Source organism: Dendrobates tinctorius, unplaced genomic scaffold, assembly GCF_039654945.1.
Source record: "Dendrobates tinctorius isolate UK_male_01 unplaced genomic scaffold, ASM3965494v1 ptg000307l, whole genome shotgun sequence".
In the NCBI taxonomy this organism is placed as follows: domain Eukaryota; kingdom Metazoa; phylum Chordata; class Amphibia; order Anura; family Dendrobatidae; genus Dendrobates; species Dendrobates tinctorius.
This window is the reverse complement of record NW_027361974.1, coordinates 1,266,660-1,287,880: the sequence shown is the minus strand read 5'-3', so window position 1 is coordinate 1,287,880 and position 21,221 is coordinate 1,266,660. Positions and strand designations below refer to the sequence as shown.

At 55.7% G+C, this 21,221-nt stretch overlaps 2 protein-coding genes across 2 annotated transcripts; both read right to left on the bottom strand.

Moving 5' to 3' along the window:
* Nucleotides 1-1,595: 1,595 nt before the first annotated feature.
* On the bottom strand, nucleotides 1,596-6,463 carry LOC141073557 (borealin-2-like). The gene is made up of 10 exons (XM_073560822.1): nucleotides 5,865-6,463; nucleotides 4,861-4,989; nucleotides 3,819-3,862; nucleotides 3,676-3,736; nucleotides 3,530-3,606; nucleotides 3,015-3,082; nucleotides 2,326-2,409; nucleotides 2,120-2,240; nucleotides 1,853-1,939; nucleotides 1,596-1,748 (listed from the first exon to the last, which is right to left on the bottom strand). Exons 1-10 carry the CDS (start codon nucleotides 6,130-6,132, stop codon nucleotides 1,689-1,691), a joined length of 999 nt encoding a protein of 332 aa, XP_073416923.1. The 5' UTR covers nucleotides 6,133-6,463; the 3' UTR covers nucleotides 1,596-1,688.
* Nucleotides 6,464-6,600: 137 nt separating this feature from the next.
* GPT2 (glutamic--pyruvic transaminase 2) lies at nucleotides 6,601-19,666 on the bottom strand. The gene is made up of 11 exons (XM_073560820.1): nucleotides 19,417-19,666; nucleotides 14,502-14,591; nucleotides 14,309-14,417; nucleotides 13,158-13,291; nucleotides 12,727-12,970; nucleotides 12,579-12,658; nucleotides 12,241-12,377; nucleotides 10,946-11,120; nucleotides 10,714-10,869; nucleotides 10,296-10,408; nucleotides 6,601-8,862 (listed from the first exon to the last, which is right to left on the bottom strand). The coding sequence occupies exons 1-11, from the start codon at nucleotides 19,609-19,611 to the stop codon at nucleotides 8,772-8,774; spliced, it is 1,524 nt and encodes a 507-aa protein (XP_073416921.1). The 5' UTR covers nucleotides 19,612-19,666; the 3' UTR covers nucleotides 6,601-8,771.
* Between the last annotated feature and the right edge of the window lie 1,555 nt (nucleotides 19,667-21,221).

Here is a 21,221-nt window from a genome sequence, read left to right as displayed (position 1 = left end):
TCTGAGTCAAATGTGCCCCCCTCCTCCAAAGTCTGCTGCGGGTGAGTAACAGTGATATTGGGCTCAGGTAGGTTGAGGGAAGACATGTTAGAGACAGACAAGCCCTGGTATGCAAGATAATGCATGGGTGAGGGGCATAAGATGGTTTATAATTGGGTGTTATCAGCATGGAGATGGGACAGAAACCCAAATCTGCTCCATTAGTGGTTACACAGCACCAGCCCGAGCCATTTACTGCTGCATCAGAATGGAGAGCTCCTGAAAGCCGTATCTTAGCAAGCAGGCCCCGCACGTCTGGGAGAGTCATCAGCAGCACTAGTGATTACCTTTAGGGTGTGTGCACATGTTGCGGATCCTTCTGCCCAGAATCTGCAGGTCACAATGCTAGCTTTTTTTTTTTTTTTTTACACCTGTGGATTCTTAGAACAGAATCGGTGTAAAAATGCCACAGAATCTGCACAAAGAATTCAGATTTAGCAGTAAAAAAATGCTACTTTTCTGCAGCATGTGCACAGCAGTTTGTTTTCCATAAGATAACATGGTATTGTACACCTCGCGGAAAACTGCTGCAGATCAGCAACGTGTACCCTTAGTGTTCCCTGACACAGGAATGGGAGACTTCCCTGCTGCCCATGGAAATAACCAAGTGCTCAGAGAAAGTCCAATATGAGGCCAGAGTCATCATTCCTAACTAAGGGGGTCACACGCTAAGGGTTGTGTCTCCCAATTACCTGCAGAAGGGGTCAGACTACATTACCTCGTCCAATCTAGTTTGCATGCTGCTCTAGGATTTATTGGTAATTTCACCCTACAGTAAGTCTCCTTAATTCACCATTATGTTACAGGATGAGTAATGTATGTACACAGTGACTGCACCAGCAGAGTAGTGAGTGCAGCTCTGGGGTATAATACAGGATGTAACTCAGGATCAGTAATGTATGTACACAGTGACTGCACCAGCAGAATAGTGAGTGCAGCTCTGGGGTATAATACAGGATGTAACTCAGGATCAGTAATGTAATATATGTACACATTGACTACACCAGCAGAATAGTGAGTGCAGCTCTGGAGTATGATTGTTAACACTTGTTCCTTACCACCTCCTCCAGGTAGTAGCCCTCACACATGTGATAACACTCCGGGATCGCCTTTGCTGGGGTCAAAGGTCACGTGTGTTCAGCATGAAACTCAGGCGCAGAGCTGGGATTCGGGTATAACTGACCCTGGGTCAGGTTTATTAACGGTGAAAGCAATGCAAAAGGAAATAAAACAAATCCTTGCCAGTCCGGCACTAACTAAACAATGGACAACCTAACTACCAACTGGCGGGCTTCTCCCATCCAGCCAAACCACAGTTGCAGTGAGCACTGCTTCCACTCACGTGTGTCTCTCACACAGACAGGCTCTCTGTGTTCCCAGGCTGAGACACTCACACAACCACCTGGCATCCTTTTATATCCACCTCCCATTATTTATTAGTAAGCAGGTGCGATACTGACCAGACTAGGCCACATAGGAAAGGAATCTGGGCGAGATATACCTGCCCTCATCCACTATTCCCACATGATTCTCACACACAGATTAATGCTCAGTGATCAGATTAGTACATAGATTTATTAGAATTACAGAACTTGCATAAATAAGACATTTATAAAAATACTCTGAAGGACGCGGCTCTCCGGTCTCTATCACTCTTGGCCGCCCCCGAGATGCTGCGTGGCTTTGGCGCACAGGGTGGTGAGCTGACCCTGAGGAGACAAAGATGGAGATGGTGGAAGACACCTCACATTCCTCCTTGCAGCCAGTGGATGACTCCATGATCTCTGTCTAGTCCTCCATGTTTGCCTCTTACCACCAGTGTGTGTATGTGCTGCACTGTGTCTTGTCTCAGCAGCTCCACGTCCAGAGACTCCAGGTCGTCGTACGCCGATGACAACGTCTGCAGGGAAAGAATTACATGGTAAGAGGAGGCCAGGCAGACCCTGGAGGCTGCGCCACAAAGCACTTAGTCCGTGTCCCACGTTTTCATCCCACTTATGGGAACATACCAGGACGGCACCTTTAATGTTGGCAGGGGCATCAGAACACCCCCCCAGCCAGACCTGGTGTCCGCCATTACCTGCCCACCCACCAGTGGTATATGTACAAACGGAAGGCCTTCATGTAGCGTCGGGATGTCCGTCACCGATGAGCAGACGCGGCTTCTTGTGACGCGGGTAGGAGGAGGTGCCACCACATTTCTGCAAAAAAAAAAAAAAAGTTTGTTTCCACACAGTACTATAGCAAAGGGCAACCACATTGTGCAAGGCATAAAGTCAGCTGTACCTCGAGGCTCTGGATATAGTTCTGCAGGATGACGTGGACACCATCTTTTTAGGAGCTTTATTTAATGGCGTTGCCGATATGGACCTAAGTAATCAATGTCATTAATAACAAATCTCATGAAGCTTCCACCATTAAGATGTAATTAACCCTTTGCCCCCCACTAGGGGGAGCTCCCCACACAACCCCCATGAGCTGTACACAGTCAGCTCCCTCTAGTGGTGACTTCAGGAGCTGCTTCCTTCCACATACATCTGTATCTGGTTGGTTTAGTCCAAGAACTGGACTCCAAATAAGTGCTTGTTATTTTGCACATTTCCCCCCCACTATCCCTACAGCATCAGCATACTACAGCCAGGGGCACAACGATGGCAGAGCACACTCTTGAGGGGCCCGCCGACACGAGCTCAGGATGTCAGGACACATTCAGCTGAAGTTCATGTAGTCCAAATATTGCACTGTGCCCATCGGACTCTCGTTACACCACTGACTACAGCAGAGTACATCAAGATTCAGTCGCCCCTGTCCCCAATGGCAGGGGTAATAAACCATTACCATCATTGGAACATGATGGGGTCAGCAGCGTTTACCCCTCCGCTCCCTGGGGTTTAGGCCAATATTCCACAGTGGGGAAATAAGTATTAGATATTCTGCCAATGGTCACATTTCCACCCAGAGCCCCCACAAGTTACCTGGGTAAAGAGGCCGTTTTCTTCCCAGAATCATTAGTCAGAGAAACAAGAGATTTACTCTTCACAACCTGTGGGGAGAGAAAAGGTAGACGCAGGACGGGGCGCGGACGCAGGACGGGGCGCGGACGCAGGACGGGGCGCGGACGCAGGACGGGGCGCGGACGCAGGACGGGGCGCGGACGCAGGACGGGGCGCGGACGCAGGACGGGGCGCGGACGCAGGACGGGGCGCGGACGCAGGACGGGGCGCGGACGCAGGACGGGGCGCGGACGCAGGACGGGGCGCGGACTGTCCTGTTCCTCCAGCAGTTTGGCCACCACCATCCAGATGCCAGTAGGTCACCCTTGGACAGCACCCTCCTCTCTCTTCTTCCTTGACCCTAACAAGGACCCGTCACCGAGCGTCGCTCTGGAATTGTTCTGCTGTTCAGTGATATATTTATTGATTTAAACCACCAGATGGTTAAGATAAGAGCTACACCCCGGTGTCAGGTCCTCGGTGACCTCTGCGCTCACCTTCTGCACGGTCCGATTCTTCTGCGTCGTGGACATCACTTTAGGATCATGGGGTCCCTCAGTCGTGGTCACTTTAACTGAAGAGAGAATCTGCTGGTAACGCGACCATCACAGCGCGTGGCATCTAGCGCCAGACACACACTTACCCTTCTTGCTGTTCTTTCTTACTAGTTTGGCCTCTTGGAGTTCTTCATCCAGACTGTCAGCCTGCAACCGAGGAAGATGGAAAGTACAGAGCCATAAAGGAGCCAACACCAGAGAGAACTACAGGTATCAGCATGCCCCTCACCTTCACAAGGGAAGCAGAGTCCGCCTTGTTCAAGTCCATCAGCTCTAAAAACACAGATGAGAAGTGTGACTTCTCCTGGTGCAGTCACTGTGTACATACATTACATTACTGATCCTGAGTTACCTCCTGTATTATACCCCAGAGCTGCACTCACTATTCTGCTGGTGCAGTCACTGTGTACATACATTACATTACTGATCCTGAGTTATATCCTGTAATATACCCCAGAGCTGCACTCACTATTCTGCCGGTGCAGTCACTGTGTACATACATTACTGATCCTGAGTTACCTCCTGTATTATACTCCAGAGCTGCACTCACTATTCTGCCGGTGCAGTCACTGTGTACATACATTACATTACTGATCCTGAGTTACATCCTGTATTATACTCCAGAGCTGCACTCACTATTCTGCTGGTGCAGTCACTGTGTACATACATTACTGATCCTGAGTTACATCCTGTATTATACCCCAGAGCTGCACTCACTATTCTGCTGGTGCAGTCACTGTGTACATATATTACACTACTGATCCTGAGTTACCTCCTGCATTATCCTCCAGAGCTGCACTCACTATTCTGCTGGTGCAGTCACTGTGTACATACATTACTGATCCTGAGTTACATCTTGTATTATACTCTAGAGCTGCACTCACTATTCTGCTGGTGCAGTCACTGTGTACATACATTACATTACTGATCCTGAGTTACATCCTGTATTATACTCCAGAGCTGCACTCACTATTCTGCTGGTGTAGTCACTGTGTACATACATTACATTACTGATCCTGAGTTATCCTCCAGAGCTGCACTCACCATTTCACTTCCCAGGAGAGCTCTGAAGCACACAGAATTGTGAGTGCAGATAAACCAATTCTAGATCAGTACATAACAGTCTGTTACTCTCTCGTAAAGCTGGGAGACAACATACACGGCCTCCATACAGTCCGTCACAACCCCGCTCCCTTATAGGAGGAGGCATCAGCCAGTCAGGAGCTCCGCAGAGCTGGGTGTCCCCCATGTTACGCAGCATCACTACTCACTGTAATACTCGCCAACCTTCATCTGTCGTACGGACGTCGGCATCTTCAGGAGCTCCACCTCTAGGATCTGGTCCGGGAGCATGGACAGAACCTCCAGCTCCTTCTTCACCTCCGTCATGCGCTCCTTCTCTGCGTAAGACACGAAAATGGCAGCCATCACATCGGTGACCGAGGGCCCGGGACCCCTACCGACCTCTGCCCACCCCCTGCACAGACAGAGCGGCTGGGAGTAAAGGGCTGTCACACTAAGCGATATCGCTGTGTCTGATACCTCCGACCTCTCCCCCGCTGGTTATCGCTCATCGCGTGAGAACGTCCAGGACTGTTTCTCGTCGTCAGCTTCCTGTGGAGAGACGAGCGACGCGTGGAGCCGGGCGGGAGGACGCAGGATCGCCTGGTGTGACAGGTAAGTAGCGACCCCCGTCCCCAGCGATGTCGCTGGTGAGATCTGCCTGTGTGGCAGCTCACTAGCGACCACTTAGCGATGTACCAGCGATCCTGACCGCGTCATATCACTAGTCGGCATCGCTGGTGCATCGCTAAGTGTGACAGTACCTTTAGATACAATGTATCCAACCCACACAACTGAGTGGCCAGAGAGCCGCCGTGGGTGGGAATACACTGTAACAATCCCTCCGCCACAGTTGATCCATGATGACACTCAGGGTCCGGTCAGCGGGGGAACCCTTTACATCAGATATAACTACAGCTCCCACCATAGCCGGTGGCAGGGCACGCTCGGGGACGGTGGCAGGGGGGGGGCACGCTCGGGGACGGTGGCAGGGGGGGGGCACGCTCGGGGACGGTGGCAGGGGGGGGGCACGCTCGGGGACGGTGGCAGGGGGGGGGGCACGCTCGGGGACGGTGGCAGGGGGGGGGGCACGCTCGGGGACGGTGGCAGGGGGGGGGCACGCTCGGGGACGGTGGCAGGGGGGGGGCACGCTCGGGGACGGTGGCAGGGGGCACGCTCGGGGCCGTGCTCCCAGGCTGGGCTGGCCACTCACTTTGCTGGATGAAGTCCTGCATGAAGAGCCGGATCTTCTCATTCTTCTGTTCCTGCAGCGGATCTGCCATCCCCAGCCCGGAATCCCCACTCTCGCGGGACCCCAGCTTCTTCCTGGTCCTCTTTGGGGGCATAATTCCAAGCAGCAGCCACACACACCTGACACCTGCACAGACCTCCCCAAGAGCCGCCCTTATATAACGAGCAGGTGAGGCTGCAGCACCTGGCACAGGGGAGGAGCGCCCGTGCCAAACTACAACTCCCAGCATGCCTGGACGTCCTGTTAGGATCTCTGCTTGCTGTCAGTGTGCTCATGGCCAGTCGGCGTTTTATTCTGTAGATTACCTTAAAGATAGCGGTAGAATCATGGATTGTGATCCCTAGGATGACGCAGAACTTCTGCTCAACCCAGCATCTGTCCACCATGCTGGTCGAGTCTGCTAATAATGTGGTAATACCCCACTGCACAGCTAGGTGGCAGCAGAGAGACAGAGGCGATCACAACTGATTTGGGGGAGTTTTTCTCATTTTTTTTTCACCATTTTTGATTTTCATTGCATTATATGTTATTCCCGACTCTGCTACATCGGATCTTACAATGTGCGCGACTCACCATTCATTATAAGCCTCCCCGGCTGGGTCCGCACAACCGCCATCTCCGCCCACCACTGGCACGGTGGCATTTTCATTGTGTCACGGAGGCGATTGGTCAGTGAATGAATAACCCCTGCAGCCAATCAGAGTTCACCTTTTATTACTTAAAATTTTACTTTTAAGGCCCAGTTAGTACCAGTATGACCGTGTAAACATATGCAAAATGCATCCGGGGGATCAGAAGTCAGGAAATGCCCCCGTTACACTGCATCCGGGGGGGGGATCAAAAGTCAGGAAATGCCCCCGTTACACTGCAATCGGGGGGATCAGAAGTCAGGAAATGCCCCCGTTACACTGCATCCGGGGGGATCAGAAGTCAGGAAATGCTGTTACACTGCATCCGGGGGGATCAGAAGTCAGGAAATGCCCTCGTTACACTGCATCCGGGGGGATCAGAAGTCAGGAAATGCCCCCGTTACACTGCATCCGGGGGGATCAGAAGTCAGGGAATGCCCCCGTTACACTGCATCCGGGGGGATCAGAAGTCAGAAAATGCCCCCGTTACACTGCATCCGGGGGGATCAGAAGTCAAGAAATGCCCTCGTTACACTGCATCCGAGGGGATCAGAAGTCAAGAAATGCCCCGTTACACTGCATCCGGGGGGATCAGAAGTCAGGAAATGCTGTTACACTGCATCCGGGGGGATCAGAAGTCAGGAAATGCCCCCGTTACACTGCATCCGGGGGATCAGAAGTCAGGGAATGCCCCCGTTACACTGCATCCGGGGGGATCAGAAGTCAGAAAATGCCCCCGTTACACTGCATCCGGGGGGATCAGAAGTCAAGAAATGCCCTCGTTACACTGCATCCGAGGGGATCAGAAGTCAAGAAATGCCCCGTTACACTGCATCCGGGGGGATCAGAAGTCAAGAAATGCCCTCGTTACACTGCATCCGGGGGGATCAGAAGTCAGAAAATGCCCCCGTTACACTGCATCCGGGGGGATCAGAAGTCAGAAAATGCCCCCGTTACACTGCATCCGGGGGGATCAGAAGTCAGAAAATGCCCCCGTTACACTGCATCCGGGGAGATCAGAAGTCAGAAAATGCCCCCGTTACACTGCATCCGGGGGGATCAGAAGTCAGAAAATGCCCCCGTTACACTGCATCCGGGGGGATCAGAAGTCAGAAAATGCCCCCGTTACACTGCATCTGGGGGGATCAGAAGTCAGGAAATGCCGTTACACTGCATCCGGGGGGATCAGAAGTCAGGAAATGCCCCCGTTACACTGCATCCGGGGGGATCAGGAGTCAGGAAATGCCCCCGTTACACTGCATCCGGGGGGATCAGAAGTCAGGAAATGCCCTCGTTACACTGCATCCGGGGGGGGGGATCAGAAGTCAGGAAGTGCCCCCGTTACACTGCATCCGGGGGGATCAGAAGTCAGGAAATGCCCCCGTTACACTGCATCCGGGGGGATCAGAAGTCAGGAAATGCCCCCGTTACACTGCATCTGGGGGGATCAGAAGTCAGGAAATGCCCCCGTTACACTGCATCCGGGGGGATCAGAAGTCAGGAAATGCCCCCGTTACACTGCATCCGGGGGGATCAGAAGTCAGGAAATGCCCCCGTTACACTGCATCCGGGGGGAGAGCGTCAGCACAGGTAGCAGGTCTCATACAGTCCTGCAATCAGAGAGGGTTACAGGAAGCAATGAATGTTGCCTTAAAGGGGTAATTCCGCTGGGCTCACTTTGGCAGCGGCCGGGGCCTGAGTGTGATAGGAGCAGGATGGGAGCACCTGTAACTCGCGCCCCTTTAATTTCTTCCTGTGATAATCCGGCACGGATCGGGGGCCCCGGGGCCGGACTAGACGGGTTTAGAGGAGGGAATGGGGAACCGCTCACTTCTGCCTGTGGGAAGCGCACAATACTTATGCGTATGAGACCTGAGGACACGGCCGGAGCGTAATGATGGCGGGAGCGACCACTGGACTTACGCCATTTGGTGCCGGATTACCCCTTAATGAGTGTAGCAGGGTCCCGACTTCGCTCCCCCGGCACAGGCCGCTTGTCATCGTTACATATTATGGCTGAAAGATTCCAATGTTTTGTAAACAATTGTAACAAATAAGAAAAGTCTAAATACAAAGTAACAGTCCATCCACCGGAGGGCGCACCGTCCTCTGCAGACGACCCCCTCTGTCCTTGTGTTGCATCCCTGGACCCTCCACCAAAAAATAAATGCATTTTAACCCTTTCCCTGCTGTAAGGTGAATGCGGCGATTTCCATTCTCCGAGACTTTTTCCGGACGCTTAGGAGAAATCTTCCAGGAAACGAACGTGAAAATCCTTCACGCTCTGCAGTAAGAGCCGCAGCTTCTCCATCGGCGGAAGAATAGTCATCCTGTAAGAGAAAGGAGACGCCGTTATGGGGGAACGCGCCTGCAAGGAGATGCCGTTATGGGGGAACGCGCCTGCAAGGAGACGCCGTTATGGGGGAACGCACCTGCAAGGAGACGCCCTTATGGAGGAACGCGCCTGCAAGGAGACGCCGTTATGGAGGAATGCGCCTGCAAGGAGACGCCGTTATGGAGGAACGCGCCTGCAAGGAGATGCCGTTATGGGGGAATGCGCCTGCAAGGAGATGCCGTTATGGGGGAACGCGCCTGCAAGGAGATGCCGTTATGGGGGAACGCGCCTGCAAGGAGACGCCGTTATGGAGGAACGCGCCTGCAAGGAGATGCCGTTATGGAGGAACGCGCCTGCAAGGAGACGCCGTTATGGAGGAATGCGCCTGCAAGGAGACGCCGTTATGGAGGAACGCGCCTGCAAGGAGATGCCGTTATGGGGGAATGCGCCTGCAAGGAGATGCCGTTATGGGGGAACGCGCCTGCAAGGAGATGCCGTTATGGGGGAACGCGCCTGCAAGGAGACGCCGTTATGGAGGAACGCGCCTGCAAGGAGATGCCGTTATGGGGGAACGCGCCTGCAAGATGTCGTTATGGGGGAACACGCCTGCAAGGAGATGCCGTTATGGGGGAACGCGCCTGCAAGGAGACGCCCTTATGGAGGAACGCGCCTGCAAGGAGACGCCGTTATGGGGGAACGCGCCTGCAAGGAGATGCCGTTATGGAGGAACGCGCCTGCAAGATGCCGTTATGGAGGAACGCGCCTGCAAGGAGATGCCGTTATGGGGGAACGCGCCTGCAAGGAGATGCCGTTATGGGGGAACGCGCCTGCAAGGAGATGCCGTTATGGGGGAACATGCCTGCAAGGAGATGCCGTTATGGAGGAACGCGCCTGCAAGGAGATGCCGTTATGGGGGAACGCGCCTGCAAGGAGATGCCGTTATGGGGGAACATGCCTGCAAGGAGATGCCGTTATGGAGGAACGCGCCTGCAAGGAGATGTCGTTATGGGGGAACATGCCTGCAAGGAGATGCCGTTATGGGGGAACGCGCCTGCAAGGAGATGCCGTTATGGGGGAACGCGCCTGCAAGGAGATGCCGTTATGGGGGAACGCGCCTGCAAGGAGACGCCGTTATGGGGGAACGCGCCTGCAAGGAGATGCCGTTATGGGGGAACGCGCCTGCAAGGAGATGCCGTTATGGGGGAACGCACCTGCAAGGAGATGCCGTTATGGGGGAACGCACCTGCAAGGAGACACCCTTATGGAGGAACACGCCTGCACCATGCTCTATTGTTCCCTGCTATCAGCCAGCTGAGGAGACATTGACTGGAGCCCAGGAGACTTCAGGCTGCTGTTCTCTGTTATCAGCCATTTCTCCTGGACTTGGCTCTTTAAAGGCAATAATAAAAGTAAAAACTGAAACTTCACCTAAAGTGATACGTCCCCTCTCGCTGTCCGAATCCGCTACCAGGAACCACACAGATCCCGGTCTCCTCCAGTAACCGCATACAGTAAAACATGTCGGGGGCCATCTGCAATTCCTGGGGACATGGAAAATGCGCATTTATTCTTTACAGATCCATAAAACGCAGCCTCAAAGAATACAGCAAAGGAATTTACAGCATTTCCTTAAATGATGACGTTGTACAGTACAGACACATTTGTCACGCAGACAACAGCATGAAAAACCGGAAACACGATTTCCTTCTGTGAAGTTCCCTGCTGTGACCACCAGGTGGCGCACTGGGCACTGCCGGCTATGGCTCGTTGCAGCAGACACTTATTCCTCTGGATGATGAGAGTAGTAGTGCGGAGAACACATCAAGGCGCATTGTGTCACACTGACCTCGGCCTTATCCACGGCGCGAGGAGGGATGAAGATCCGGGGGAAGGCGTACATGGCCCCCTGCAGAGGATTACACTGAATGCCCGGAACCTGGTTAAACAATTCCTCCGTCAGCTTGGCCTTGTGAGCGAGGGTGGAGAGGACGGCCGCCTTCTCCTGTAAGGACACCATATGGTCAGGGGTCTTCATCTGCTCTATAATGAGCAGGTAGTGGGGGCTGCACTACACGTACCTGCATGAATTGCTGGTGGGACTCCTCGTCAGCCTGAGGGGGGTTCACCACGACATCCATGGCGGCCTGGCCGGACACCGGGGGGCACAGGCGCACAGACAGCATCTTCACCAGCTGCGCTTTAATGTCCGAGTGCAGGTTTACCACCTCCATGTACCCCCCGCGGTACCCACACCTGGAACACACGAGGGCACCGCTAAATAGAAGGGTGGTACCAGAAACACCTAGACCAGGGGTACTCACTGCGGACCACCACTAAGGGCAGACTGAGGTAAAGGGTCCGGTCTGGGGTCCCAGTGAGTCAGTTCAGGGGCCTGGTCTAGGGTCAGAGCAAGTTAGTTTAGGGGTCAAATATGGAGTCCCAGCGGGTTAGTTCAGGGGTCCAGTCTGGGGTCCAAGCATGTTAATTCACGAGTCCAGCCTGGCGTCCCAGTGAGTCAGTTCAGGGGTCCAGGAGTGTTAGTTTAGGGGTCCGGTCTGGCTTCCGAGCATGTAAGTTCAGTGGACCTGTCTTGTCTGGGGTTCCAGTGAGTCAGTTCATGGCGTCCGAGCGTGTTTGTTCAGGGGTCTGGTCTGGGATCTGAGTGTGTTAGTTCAGGGGTCCGATCTGGGATCTGAGTGTCTTAGTTCAGGCGTCCAGTCTGAGGTCTGAGTGTCTTAGTTCTGGGGTCCGGTCTGGGGTCCCAGTGTTTGCTCTGTAGTCCGTGCGTCTTTATTCAGGGGTCCGGTCTGGGGTCCCAGTGTTTGCTCTGTAGTCCGTGCGTCTTTGTTCAGGGGTCCGGTCTGGGGTCCCAGTGTTTGCTCTGTAGTCCGTGTGTCTTTGTTCAGGGGTCCGGTCTGGGGTCCCAGTGTTTGCTCTGTAGTCCGTGCGTCTTTGTTCAGGGGTCCGGTCTGGGGTCCCAGTGTTTGCTCTGTAGTCCGTGCGTCTTTGTTCAGGGGTCCGGTCTGGGGTCCCAGTGTTTGCTCTGTAGTCCGTGCGTCTTTGTTCAGGGGTCCGGTCTGGGGTCCCAGTGTTTGCTCTGTAGTCCGTGCGTCTTTGTTCAGGGGTCCGGTCTGGGGTCCCAGTGTTTGCTCTGTAGTCCGTGCGTTTTTGTTCAGGGGTCCGGTCTGGGGTCCCAGTGAGTTAGTCTTGTGCTCCAGCACAGTTAGACGTCCGATCTTAGGTCCAAGAGGATTTAAAAGTCTGAATTTTAGAGGTTCTTCCTATCTGGGGTCCACTCGAGTGTATGGGTCTGGTCGGAGGTCCGAGTGTGTTTAGGGTCTGCTCTGCCGTCCTTTGCTGGGGCCGCACTTACTCTCCCATGTACCCCTTGGACGTGGAGTGGAAGGAGGCGAGCTCCACCTGGCTGCTGTACTCTGGTCCCATCTCGTACAGGACTTTCTTGAAGGAATGGAACTGACAGTCCTCGGAGTAGACATTGTCCTGATAGACCTAGAAAGAGACAGAATATTCTAAAGACATACTAATATATAGAATTTAGATCGTGAGCCCCATCAGGGACAGTGATGATAATGTGAGCAAACTGTAAAGCGCTGCGGAATAGGTTAGTGCTATATAAAAATAAAGATTATTATTATCATGGCGGATGAGGGGTGCCCGGCGGAGCTTCTAATAAATGCAGTGTGTTCTCACCTCATCCGCCAGAAGAAACAGCCCCTCCTCCCAGGCGAAGTGAATGACGTCCTCTATGCAGCGGCGGCTTTGCACCTGTCCTGTACGAGCAGCGGTTTATTACCATATGATATGCACAGCAGAACCCCGGAGCCCCCCGAGCACTCACCTGTGGGGTTCCCTGGGTTTATAATGCACAGCACTTTGGGGTTGGAGTGCTCCCTGGCCTGGTATAGCGCCCTCTGCAGCTCAGTGACGTCCAGAGCCCAGCACTGCTCTTCGTCCAGGTAATAATTCACCTGCACCGCGTCCAGCTCAGATATGGCCGCCGAGTATAGAGGATACTGGGGGATAGGGATCATGACCCCCGTCCGGGACGTCCCCTCCCCCGACACCAGGATCTTCAGGATACTCTGGAACAGACACAGGGGACGGTCAGATGGTCCGCTCACGGCCGAGGAGCGGGGGGCCGCAGTGACAGTGGACAGGTCACATAGTGGAGACCCACGTGGATCTGCAGGGGCAGAAGCTGAACCAGCAGGAGATCCTCATACCACATCACATTGGGGTCCTGTATCCATCTACATCCGCAGAACTTACCGCGATGCCGTCACTGGCTCCAGTGGTGAGATATATATTGTCTGGATCTGCGGGGACCCCTCCGTCCCTCCGCTCGATATACCGGGCCACATCCTCCCGGATACAAGTGACCCCCTGACTGGCGCTGTAGGAACCTGGAAACGAGAGTGCAGTGGGTGAGAGGTGGCGGTCTGTAAGTGATCACCAGCGTGGGAGATCCACCATGACTGGGGGCTGAATGGAGAAGCAGTGTCATTTGTGCACCATCGCTCCCCTACATATGTCATCCCATCCCTGCGCGCGCCACCCCCTTCTGCGCGCGCCACCCCCTTCTGCGTGCGCCACCCCCTTCTGCGCGCGCCATCCCCTCCCTGCGCGCGCCATCCCCTCCCTGCGCGCGCCACCCCCTTCTGCGTGCGCCACCCCTTTCTGTGCGCGCCATCCCCTCCCTGCACGCGCCATCCCCTCCCGGGTGCGCTATCCCCTCCTTGCGTGCCATCCCCTCCCTGCGCGCGCCATCCCCTCCCGGGTGCGCTATCCCCTCCTTGCGTGCCATCCCCTCCCTGGTGCGCTATCCCCTTCTGCATGCGCCATCCCCTCCCTGGGCGCCATCCCCTCCCGGGTGCGCTATCCCCTCCCTGCGCGCCATCCCCTCCCGGGTGCGCTATCCCCTCCCGGGTGCACTATCCCCTCCTGCGTGCGCCACCCCTTTCTGTGCGCGCCATCCCCTCCCTGTGTGCGCTATCCCCTCCCTGCACACCATCCCCTCCCGGGTGCGCTATCCCCTTCTGCATGCTGCATCCCCTCCCTGCGTGCGGCATCCCCTCCCTGCGTGCGCCATCCCCTCCCTGTGTGCGCCATCCCCTCCTGCGTGCGCCATCCCCTCCCTGCGCGCCATCCCCTTCCGGGTGCGCCATCCCCTCCCTGGTGCGCCATCCCTTCCCTGCGTGCGCCATCCCCTCCCTGCATGCGCCATCCCCTCCCTGCGTGCCATCCCCTCCCGGGTGCGCTCTCCCCTCCCTGCGCGCCATCCCCTCCCGGGTGCGCCATCCCCTCCAGGGCGCGCTGTCCCCTTCTGCATGCGCCATTGCTAAGCGCTCCCTGCAGCTCCATGGCATTACAGTGCTGGGCTGTTGTTGCCGGATATATATATTTTAGTTCCCGCCACGCACCGAGGCTCTGTCCTCCGCATGACTCCAGGATGCGCCGAGCTCGGTCCTTGGCATCGTGTGGAAATCGCGGACTATCTAACAGATCCGGATATGTGCAGAGGGCGACGACCTGCAGAGCAAACACAAATAGAGACATTCAAGATGGATACGACGGCGCAAAAGTGGAAGTGGGGGGAGAAACGATGGCGTTTACCTGCCGGAGAAACGTGATTGGCTGCTGCCCCATGGCGTGCGCATCGCCGATGTTCGCCTTGATCACCTCGCTGAACGGTTTCTTGATCCCCTAAAAAAGAGAAAAAAAAAAAAGAGACCGAAAGAGAGACCGATCACTGTGACATATCTGAAGCAAGTATCGACCTAACCAGTGTTCATCCTGGGCCTCCTGGTTCATTGGTTCATGAATCTCAGCACCGGGCGTCTCTACCATTCAGAGTCTGTGGAAAGTTGGCTGACAACCTGAGCGGCCGCACTAATTACGATGGATACGGGTGTCAAGGCCTTGAGAAGGATAACCCCCATCCTCCACTTTTCCGTAGCCGCGAGGACGCAGGTGTTGCCGTGGTAACTGCCTCCCCCACAATGAGCCCTTTGTGAGCGGCAGAGATTTCCACAAATACTTCATTTCTCTAAAAATAAAATGTCTAAATCCTCTGAGAATGTCCCGAACCCGCAAAGGCCAAAATCCTGCAAAATCCTAGAAAATCCCGACCTTTATTCTCATTTAAAGCCGAAACATACAAGACGTCTTCTTGTTTTTGCACAAATTCCGAAGAGCGGCATGAGCGTCTTAAAGGGAAACGGTCACGTGCGATACCTGGCGGTGCGAATCACCTCTCTATTTTAGTGCGCTGTCTCTTTAAGTGTCAGTCTTCACTGCAGTTCTGGCCCTTGGAGGGGTCTCCACCATTCCAGTCCCTTGTCTACCAAGAGCGTCCCACGCTCTGGAGGACCCGTCGTGTCCTTACTTTACATGAACAGCCCATTCATTTCAATGAACCCAGTGCAATTCTTGCTCTCCCCTGCGGGGGAGCTATAGAGCTGACAGATGTTCCGCATGCGGCATTTTCAGGGGACAACTCTGGGCTTCTTTCCTTTCACTATGCCGGTATACGCTGTCTGAATGGGAGGTCACATGACACCGGGATGCCCGTTGTGCTCTGACATTCATTTAGGTGCAATCTTGACTTAAAGGGTTTTTTTCCCCATCTGTACATAAGGATATTGTAGGATAGAGCCGGCAAATACAAGCACTTTTCCAATTTACTGCCTGTTAAAATTTGCAGCCGTTCTTGAGATATTAACACTTTTCTTTTGGTTACAGCTCGTTGCCTAGGAGACCGACCACCGCTGCTGTCTAGCTTGTGAGCACTGCGCCGAAGCTAGCCGGGATTAAGAGGTAACGGCGCGCTCCTGAGATCTTCACCACCTTCAAAAGCAGCATTTCAAAGCTCAATAGAAAAGAGCCTGCAAGCGCTGCGCATGTTCTCCTGTTTAGCAACGGTGGTCGGTTTCCAAGGCAACAAGCTGTAAACAAAAGAAAAGTGTTAATAGCTCAAGAACGGCTGAGAATTTTGAGACGCAGTAAATTGCAAAATTGCTCTGATTTATAAGTACTATCCGACAAGCCCCATTTAGGAAGACCAGAAGACCTCCCCCCCTTTAACACTGCACACTGGCGGTTACTAGTGACGGGTTGGTGTTGTAGTGGGACGATCTGTGATTATTGTTCCATCCACAGTTACAGGAATGATTCGTGTCGGTATATATAGAATGAGGCGGAAGGCGTGCGATGAGACAAGAAACTGTCTGCAGCGCCAGAAATAGACCGCGGACAAGAGGCTACTCGTTCACCGAGAGGTTTACTTAACCCTCCCCTGAATTAAGAGGAAAAATGTCGTGCATGACAGAGTTCCAAGATGAAAACCACTGCTGAGCAATAAGAACATAAAGGCTCGTCTCAGTTTTGCCAGAAAACATCTTGATGACCCCCAAGACTTTTTGGAGAATACTCTATTGGCTGACGAGACAAAAGTTGAACTTTTTGGAAGGTTTTTGTTCCATTACATCTGGCGTAGAAGTAACACAGTATTTCAGAAAAGAAACATCATACCAACAGTAAAACATGGTGGTGGTAACGTGATGGTCTGGGGTTGTTTTGCTGCTTTAGGATCCAGAAGTCTTGCTGTGGTAAATGGAACCATGAATTCTGCCGTCTATCAAAAATTCCTGAAGGAGAACGTCCGGCCATCTGTTCGTGACCTCAAGCTGAAGCGCACTTGGGTTATGCAGCAGAGCAATGATCCAAAACACACCAGCAAGTCCACCTCTGAGTGGCTTAAGAACAAAATTAAGACTTTGGAGTGGCCTAGTCAAAGTCCTGACCTTAATACGATTGAGATGCTGTAATGACCTTAGAAAGACGGCTCATGCTCGGAAACCTCCAATGTGGCTGAATTACAACAATTCTGCAAAGATGAGCGGCCAAAATTCCTCCAGAGCATTGTAAAAGACTCATTACCAGTTATCACAAACGCTTGATTACAGTTGTTACTGCTAAGGGCGGTCCAACCAGTTATTAGGTTTAGGGAGCAATCACTTTTTCACGCAGGACCCTGTAGGTTTGGATTTCTTTTTCCTTTAAGGGGTTGTCCCCATCTCCAAGATCCTGTCCCAGTATGTAGTAGGTGTAATAATAATTGTATTAACAAATACCTCCAATTACAAATGTAGTGTAGTTCTCCTGATTCGCTACTTTTCTTTCCCTATGTGCAGGGCATTCTTAGGTATCCATGGTTACATCCACTGATATAGTGATAGTTAATTGCTAGTGGTCGTAAACATGGATACCTAAGGGGTCCTGCAATGCCCTGCACATAAGGAAAGAGACACAGTGAATCAGGAGAACTGAACTACTTTTCGAATTGGAGGTATTTGTTAATATTATTACACCTACTACATATTGGGATAAGATCTTGGAGACGGGAATATCCCTTTAATGAGAATCTGTCGCCCCCTTTAAGATACTGATCTACTACTATGGGCATACAGGTGACAGAATGGTTAAACAAGTATTACCGGTATGCGGTGTGGCTCCAGAGAAATGTTAGTGATTTCTTCCATGCTCCGGGGCATCAGAGGAGGAGGGGTATATATATTATTCCGGGGATCGCCCCATATTAACCCTGCGAGTGCTGCCAGCAGGTGTGAGACCCCCCCATGCCCTGTGTGACCCCATTAGGTGCAGTGTAAGCTGAGGTTGGGGGCAGTGGCAGCTTCAGGGGGTCTGTAGGGGGGGTGGGGGGCAGTGGCAGCTGGCGGGGGTCTGCAGGGGGCAGTGGCAGCTGTCGGGGGTCTGCAGGGGGCAGTGGCAGCTTCAGGGGGTCTGTAGGGGGGGTGGGGGGCAGTGGCAGCTGGCGGGGGTCTGCAGAGGGCAGTGGGATCTGTCGGGGGTCTGCCGGGGTTGGGGGGCAGTGGCAGCTGTTGGAGGTCTGCTGGGGGCAGTGGCATCTGTCGGAGGTCTGCAGGGGTTGGGGGGCAGTGGCATCTGTCGGGGGTCTGCAGGGGTCGGGGGGCAGTAGCAGCTGCTGATGGTCTGTACGGGGGTGGGGGGTCTGCAGGGGGGGTGGGGGCAGTGGCAGCTGTCGGGGGTCTGCAGGGGGCAGTGGCAGCTGTCGGGGGTCCGCAGGGGGCAGTGGCAGCTGTCGGGGGTCCGCAGGGGGCAGTGGCAGCTGTCGGGGGTCTGCAGGGGGCAGTGGCAGCTGTCGGGGGTCAGCAGGGGGCAGTGGCAGCTGTCGGGGGTCCGCAGGGGGCAGTGGCAGCTGTCGGGGGTCCGCAGGGGGCAGTGGCAGCTGTCGGGGGTCCGCAGGGGGCAGTGGCAGCTGTCGGGGGTCCGCAGGGGGCAGTGGCAGCTGTCGGGGGTCCGCAGGGGGCAGTGGCAGCTGTCGGGGGTCCGCAGGGGGCAGTGGCAGCTGTCGGGGGTCCGCAGGGGGCAGTGGCAGCTGTCGGGGGTCCGCAGGGGGCAGTGGCAGCTGTCGGGGGTCCGCAGGGGGCAGTGGCAGCTGTCGGGGGTCCGCAGGGGGCAGTGGCAGCTGTCGGGGGTCCGCAGGGGGCAGTGGCAGCTGTCGGGGGTCCGCAGGGGGCAGTGGCAGCTGTCGGGGGTCTGCAGGGGGCAGTGGCAGCTGTCGGGGGTCCGCAGGGGGCAGTGGCAGCTGTCGGGGGTCCGCAGGGGGCAGTGGCAGCTGTCGGGGGTCCGCAGGGGGCAGTGGCAGCTGTCGGGGGTCTGCAGGGGGCAGTGGCAGCTGTCGGGGGTCTGCAGGGGGCAGTGGCAGCTGTCGGGGGTCCGCAGGGGGCAGTGGCAGCTGTCGGGGGTCCGCAGGGGGCAGTGGCAGCTGTCGGGGGTCCGCAGGGGGCAGTGGCAGCTGTCGGGGGTCCGCAGGGGGCAGTGGCAGCTGTCGGGGGTCCGCAGGGGGCAGTGGCAGCTGTCGGGGGTCCGCAGGGGGCAGTGGCAGCTGTCGGGGGTCCGCAGGGGGCAGTGGCAGCTGTCGGGGGTCCGCAGGGGGCAGTGGCAGCTGTCGGGGGTCCGCAGGGGGCAGTGGCAGCTGTCGGGGGTCCGCAGGGGGCAGTGGCAGCTGTCGGGGGTCCGCAGGGGGCAGTGGCAGCTGTCGGGGGTCCGCAGGGGGCAGTGGCAGCTGTCGGGGGTCCGCAGGGGGCAGTGGCAGCTGTCGGGGGTCCGCAGGGGGCAGTGGCAGCTGTCGGGGGTCCTCAGGGGGCAGTGGCAGCTGTCGGGGGTCCGCAGGGGGCAGTGGCAGCTGTCGGGGGTCCGCAGGGGGCAGTGGCAGCTGTCGGGGGTCCGCAGGGGGCAGTGGCAGCTGTCGGGGGTCCGCAGGGGGCAGTGGCAGCTGTCGGGGGTCTGCAGGGGGCAGTGGCAGCTGTCGGGGGTCTGCAGGCGGCAGTGGCAGCTGTCGGGGGTCTGCAGGCGGCAGAGGATGATGCAGCAGAGCGGAGGCGGCCTCCCTGCACAGCTGGGCTCTGCTGCCCCCGTGTCCTCCCCCTGACGCCGGGTGCTCAGAGCCGCGCTGGGACCTGTAGTCCCCCCCGCGCCGTCTCACCTGCTGCAGCTCCTTCTCGATCTCCCCGGCTTTCAGCACGATGGGTCCCCGCACCGCGTACTCCACCGCCCGGACCTGCGGGTTCATGGACTGCAGGGTGAGGATCCTGGGCCGGGCCGGGCGGGCGGCGGGGGCCCCGGCGCTGCTGTGTGTGCGGCCCCGCAGGAGCTCCCGGAGCGCGGAGCGCAGCTTCATGGCAGCGCAGACGACTGCGGGGATCAGCAGTGCCACGCGATGACCCGGGCGCAGGCTCCGCCGCACCCTCTGCTGGTGACACGTGGGAACTGCAGGCAGTCACTGTCTGTGGCAGCCAATCACAGGCCAGCTTCATTGCGCCTCTTTGGGCGGTTGCTATGGGAACTGCTTCACTCAGTGTCTAGAACAGATGACTAAATAGAAATGTCACAATGAATGCGATATAAATATACTCAGCAAATGTAAATAACTCTAATATCCAAATATATAATATTATCATACATAAATAGTGGGGAAAATACTGGAAATGTCTCAGGTAAGAAGTGACATTACAGCTGGTAGAGAGTGATGCAGAATGTAATATCAGACTGTCAGCAGCGTGCCATCTCTCCTGCCAGCCTCCCATTGGGTCAGGATGGCGCGATTGGCAGCAGCGGTCACTGGAGAGGAGACCGGCAGCAGCGGTCCCGAGTGCCGGGTATTGAGACGCGAGACTCGTGCGAGTTTCTCCCAAGTGTGACCCCGGCCTCCTGCCGGATCCAGTGAAATGGCGCCCTCTGATGGAGCCACCCCTCAGCGCTCCTGACCACTGGCAGCCACCGCTCTGCTTCTAGGCCCCGTCAGTGATTGGTGGAAATGGCTCACGCGTCACTCCGGCCTTTCTTATAGTAGTGGATTCCTGTACGGTCGTCCTCATCCGTTCTCAGCGCCGCTCTTGTCGTCTTCTGCCGGATCCAGTGAAATGGCGCCCTCTGATGGAGCCACCCCTCAGCGCTCCTGACCACTGGCAGCCACCACTCTGCTTCTAGGCCCCGTCAGTGATTGGTGGAAATGGCTCACGCGTCACTCCGGCCTTTCTTATAGTAGTGGATTCCTGTACGGTCGTCCTCATCCGTTCTCAGCGCCGCTCTTGTCGTGTTCTGCCGGATCCAGTGAAATGGCGCCCTCTGATGGAGCCACCCCTCAGCGCTCCTGACCACTGGCAGCTGGCACCGCTCTGCTTATAGGCCCCGTCAGTGATTGGTGGAAATGGCTCACGCGTCACTCCGGCCTTTCTTATAGTAGTGGATTCCTGTACTGTCATCCTCATCCGTTCTCAGCGCCGCTCTTGTCGTCTTCTGCCGGATCCAGTGAAATGGCGCCCTCTGATGGAGCCACCCCTCAGCGCTCCTGACCACTGGCAGCCACCACTCTGCTTCTAGGCCCCGTCAGTGATTGGTGGAAATGGCTCACGCGTCACTCCGGCCTTTCTTATAGTAGTGGATTCCTGTACGGTCGTCCTCATCCGTTCTCAGCGCCGCTCTTGTCGTCTTCTGCCGGATCCAGTGAAATGGCGCCCTCTGATGGAGCCACCCCTCAGCGCTCCTGACCACTGGCAGCTGGCACCGCTCTGCTTATAGGCCCCGTCAATGATTGGTGGAAATGGCTCACGCGTCACTCTGGCCTTTCTTATAGTAGTGGATTCCTGTACGGTCATCCTCATCCGTTCTCAGCGCCGCTCTTGTCGTCTTCTGCGGGATCGCTGAAAACCCACAACTCAATACAAAAGTATGTGACCCCGGACGAGGCTCTCATAGACTTCCATTAGGAGCCGGGGACTTACGGTCAGT

Coding starts and splice junctions, on each gene's coding strand:
- LOC141073557 (XM_073560822.1), bottom strand. CDS start 6,132: ATGCTGGGAGTTGTAGTTTGGCACGGGCGCTCCTCCCCTGTGCCAGGT. Junction 3,607..3,675: donor AAGAAAGAACAGCAAGAAGG/GTAAGTGTGTGT, acceptor TTCTCTCTTCAG/TTAAAGTGACCACGACTGAG. Junction 1,940..2,119: donor TACCACTGGTGGGTGGGCAG/GTAATGGCGGAC, acceptor CTTTCCCTGCAG/ACGTTGTCATCGGCGTACGA.
- GPT2 (XM_073560820.1), bottom strand. CDS start 19,611: ATGAAGCTGCGCTCCGCGCTCCGGGAGCTCCTGCGGGGCCGCACACAC. Junction 12,378..12,578: donor TGTTTCTTCTGGCGGATGAG/GTGAGAACACAC, acceptor GTCTCTTTCTAG/GTCTATCAGGACAATGTCTA. Junction 11,121..12,240: donor TCCAAGGGGTACATGGGAGA/GTAAGTGCGGCC, acceptor CGTGTGTTCCAG/GTGTGGGTACCGCGGGGGGT.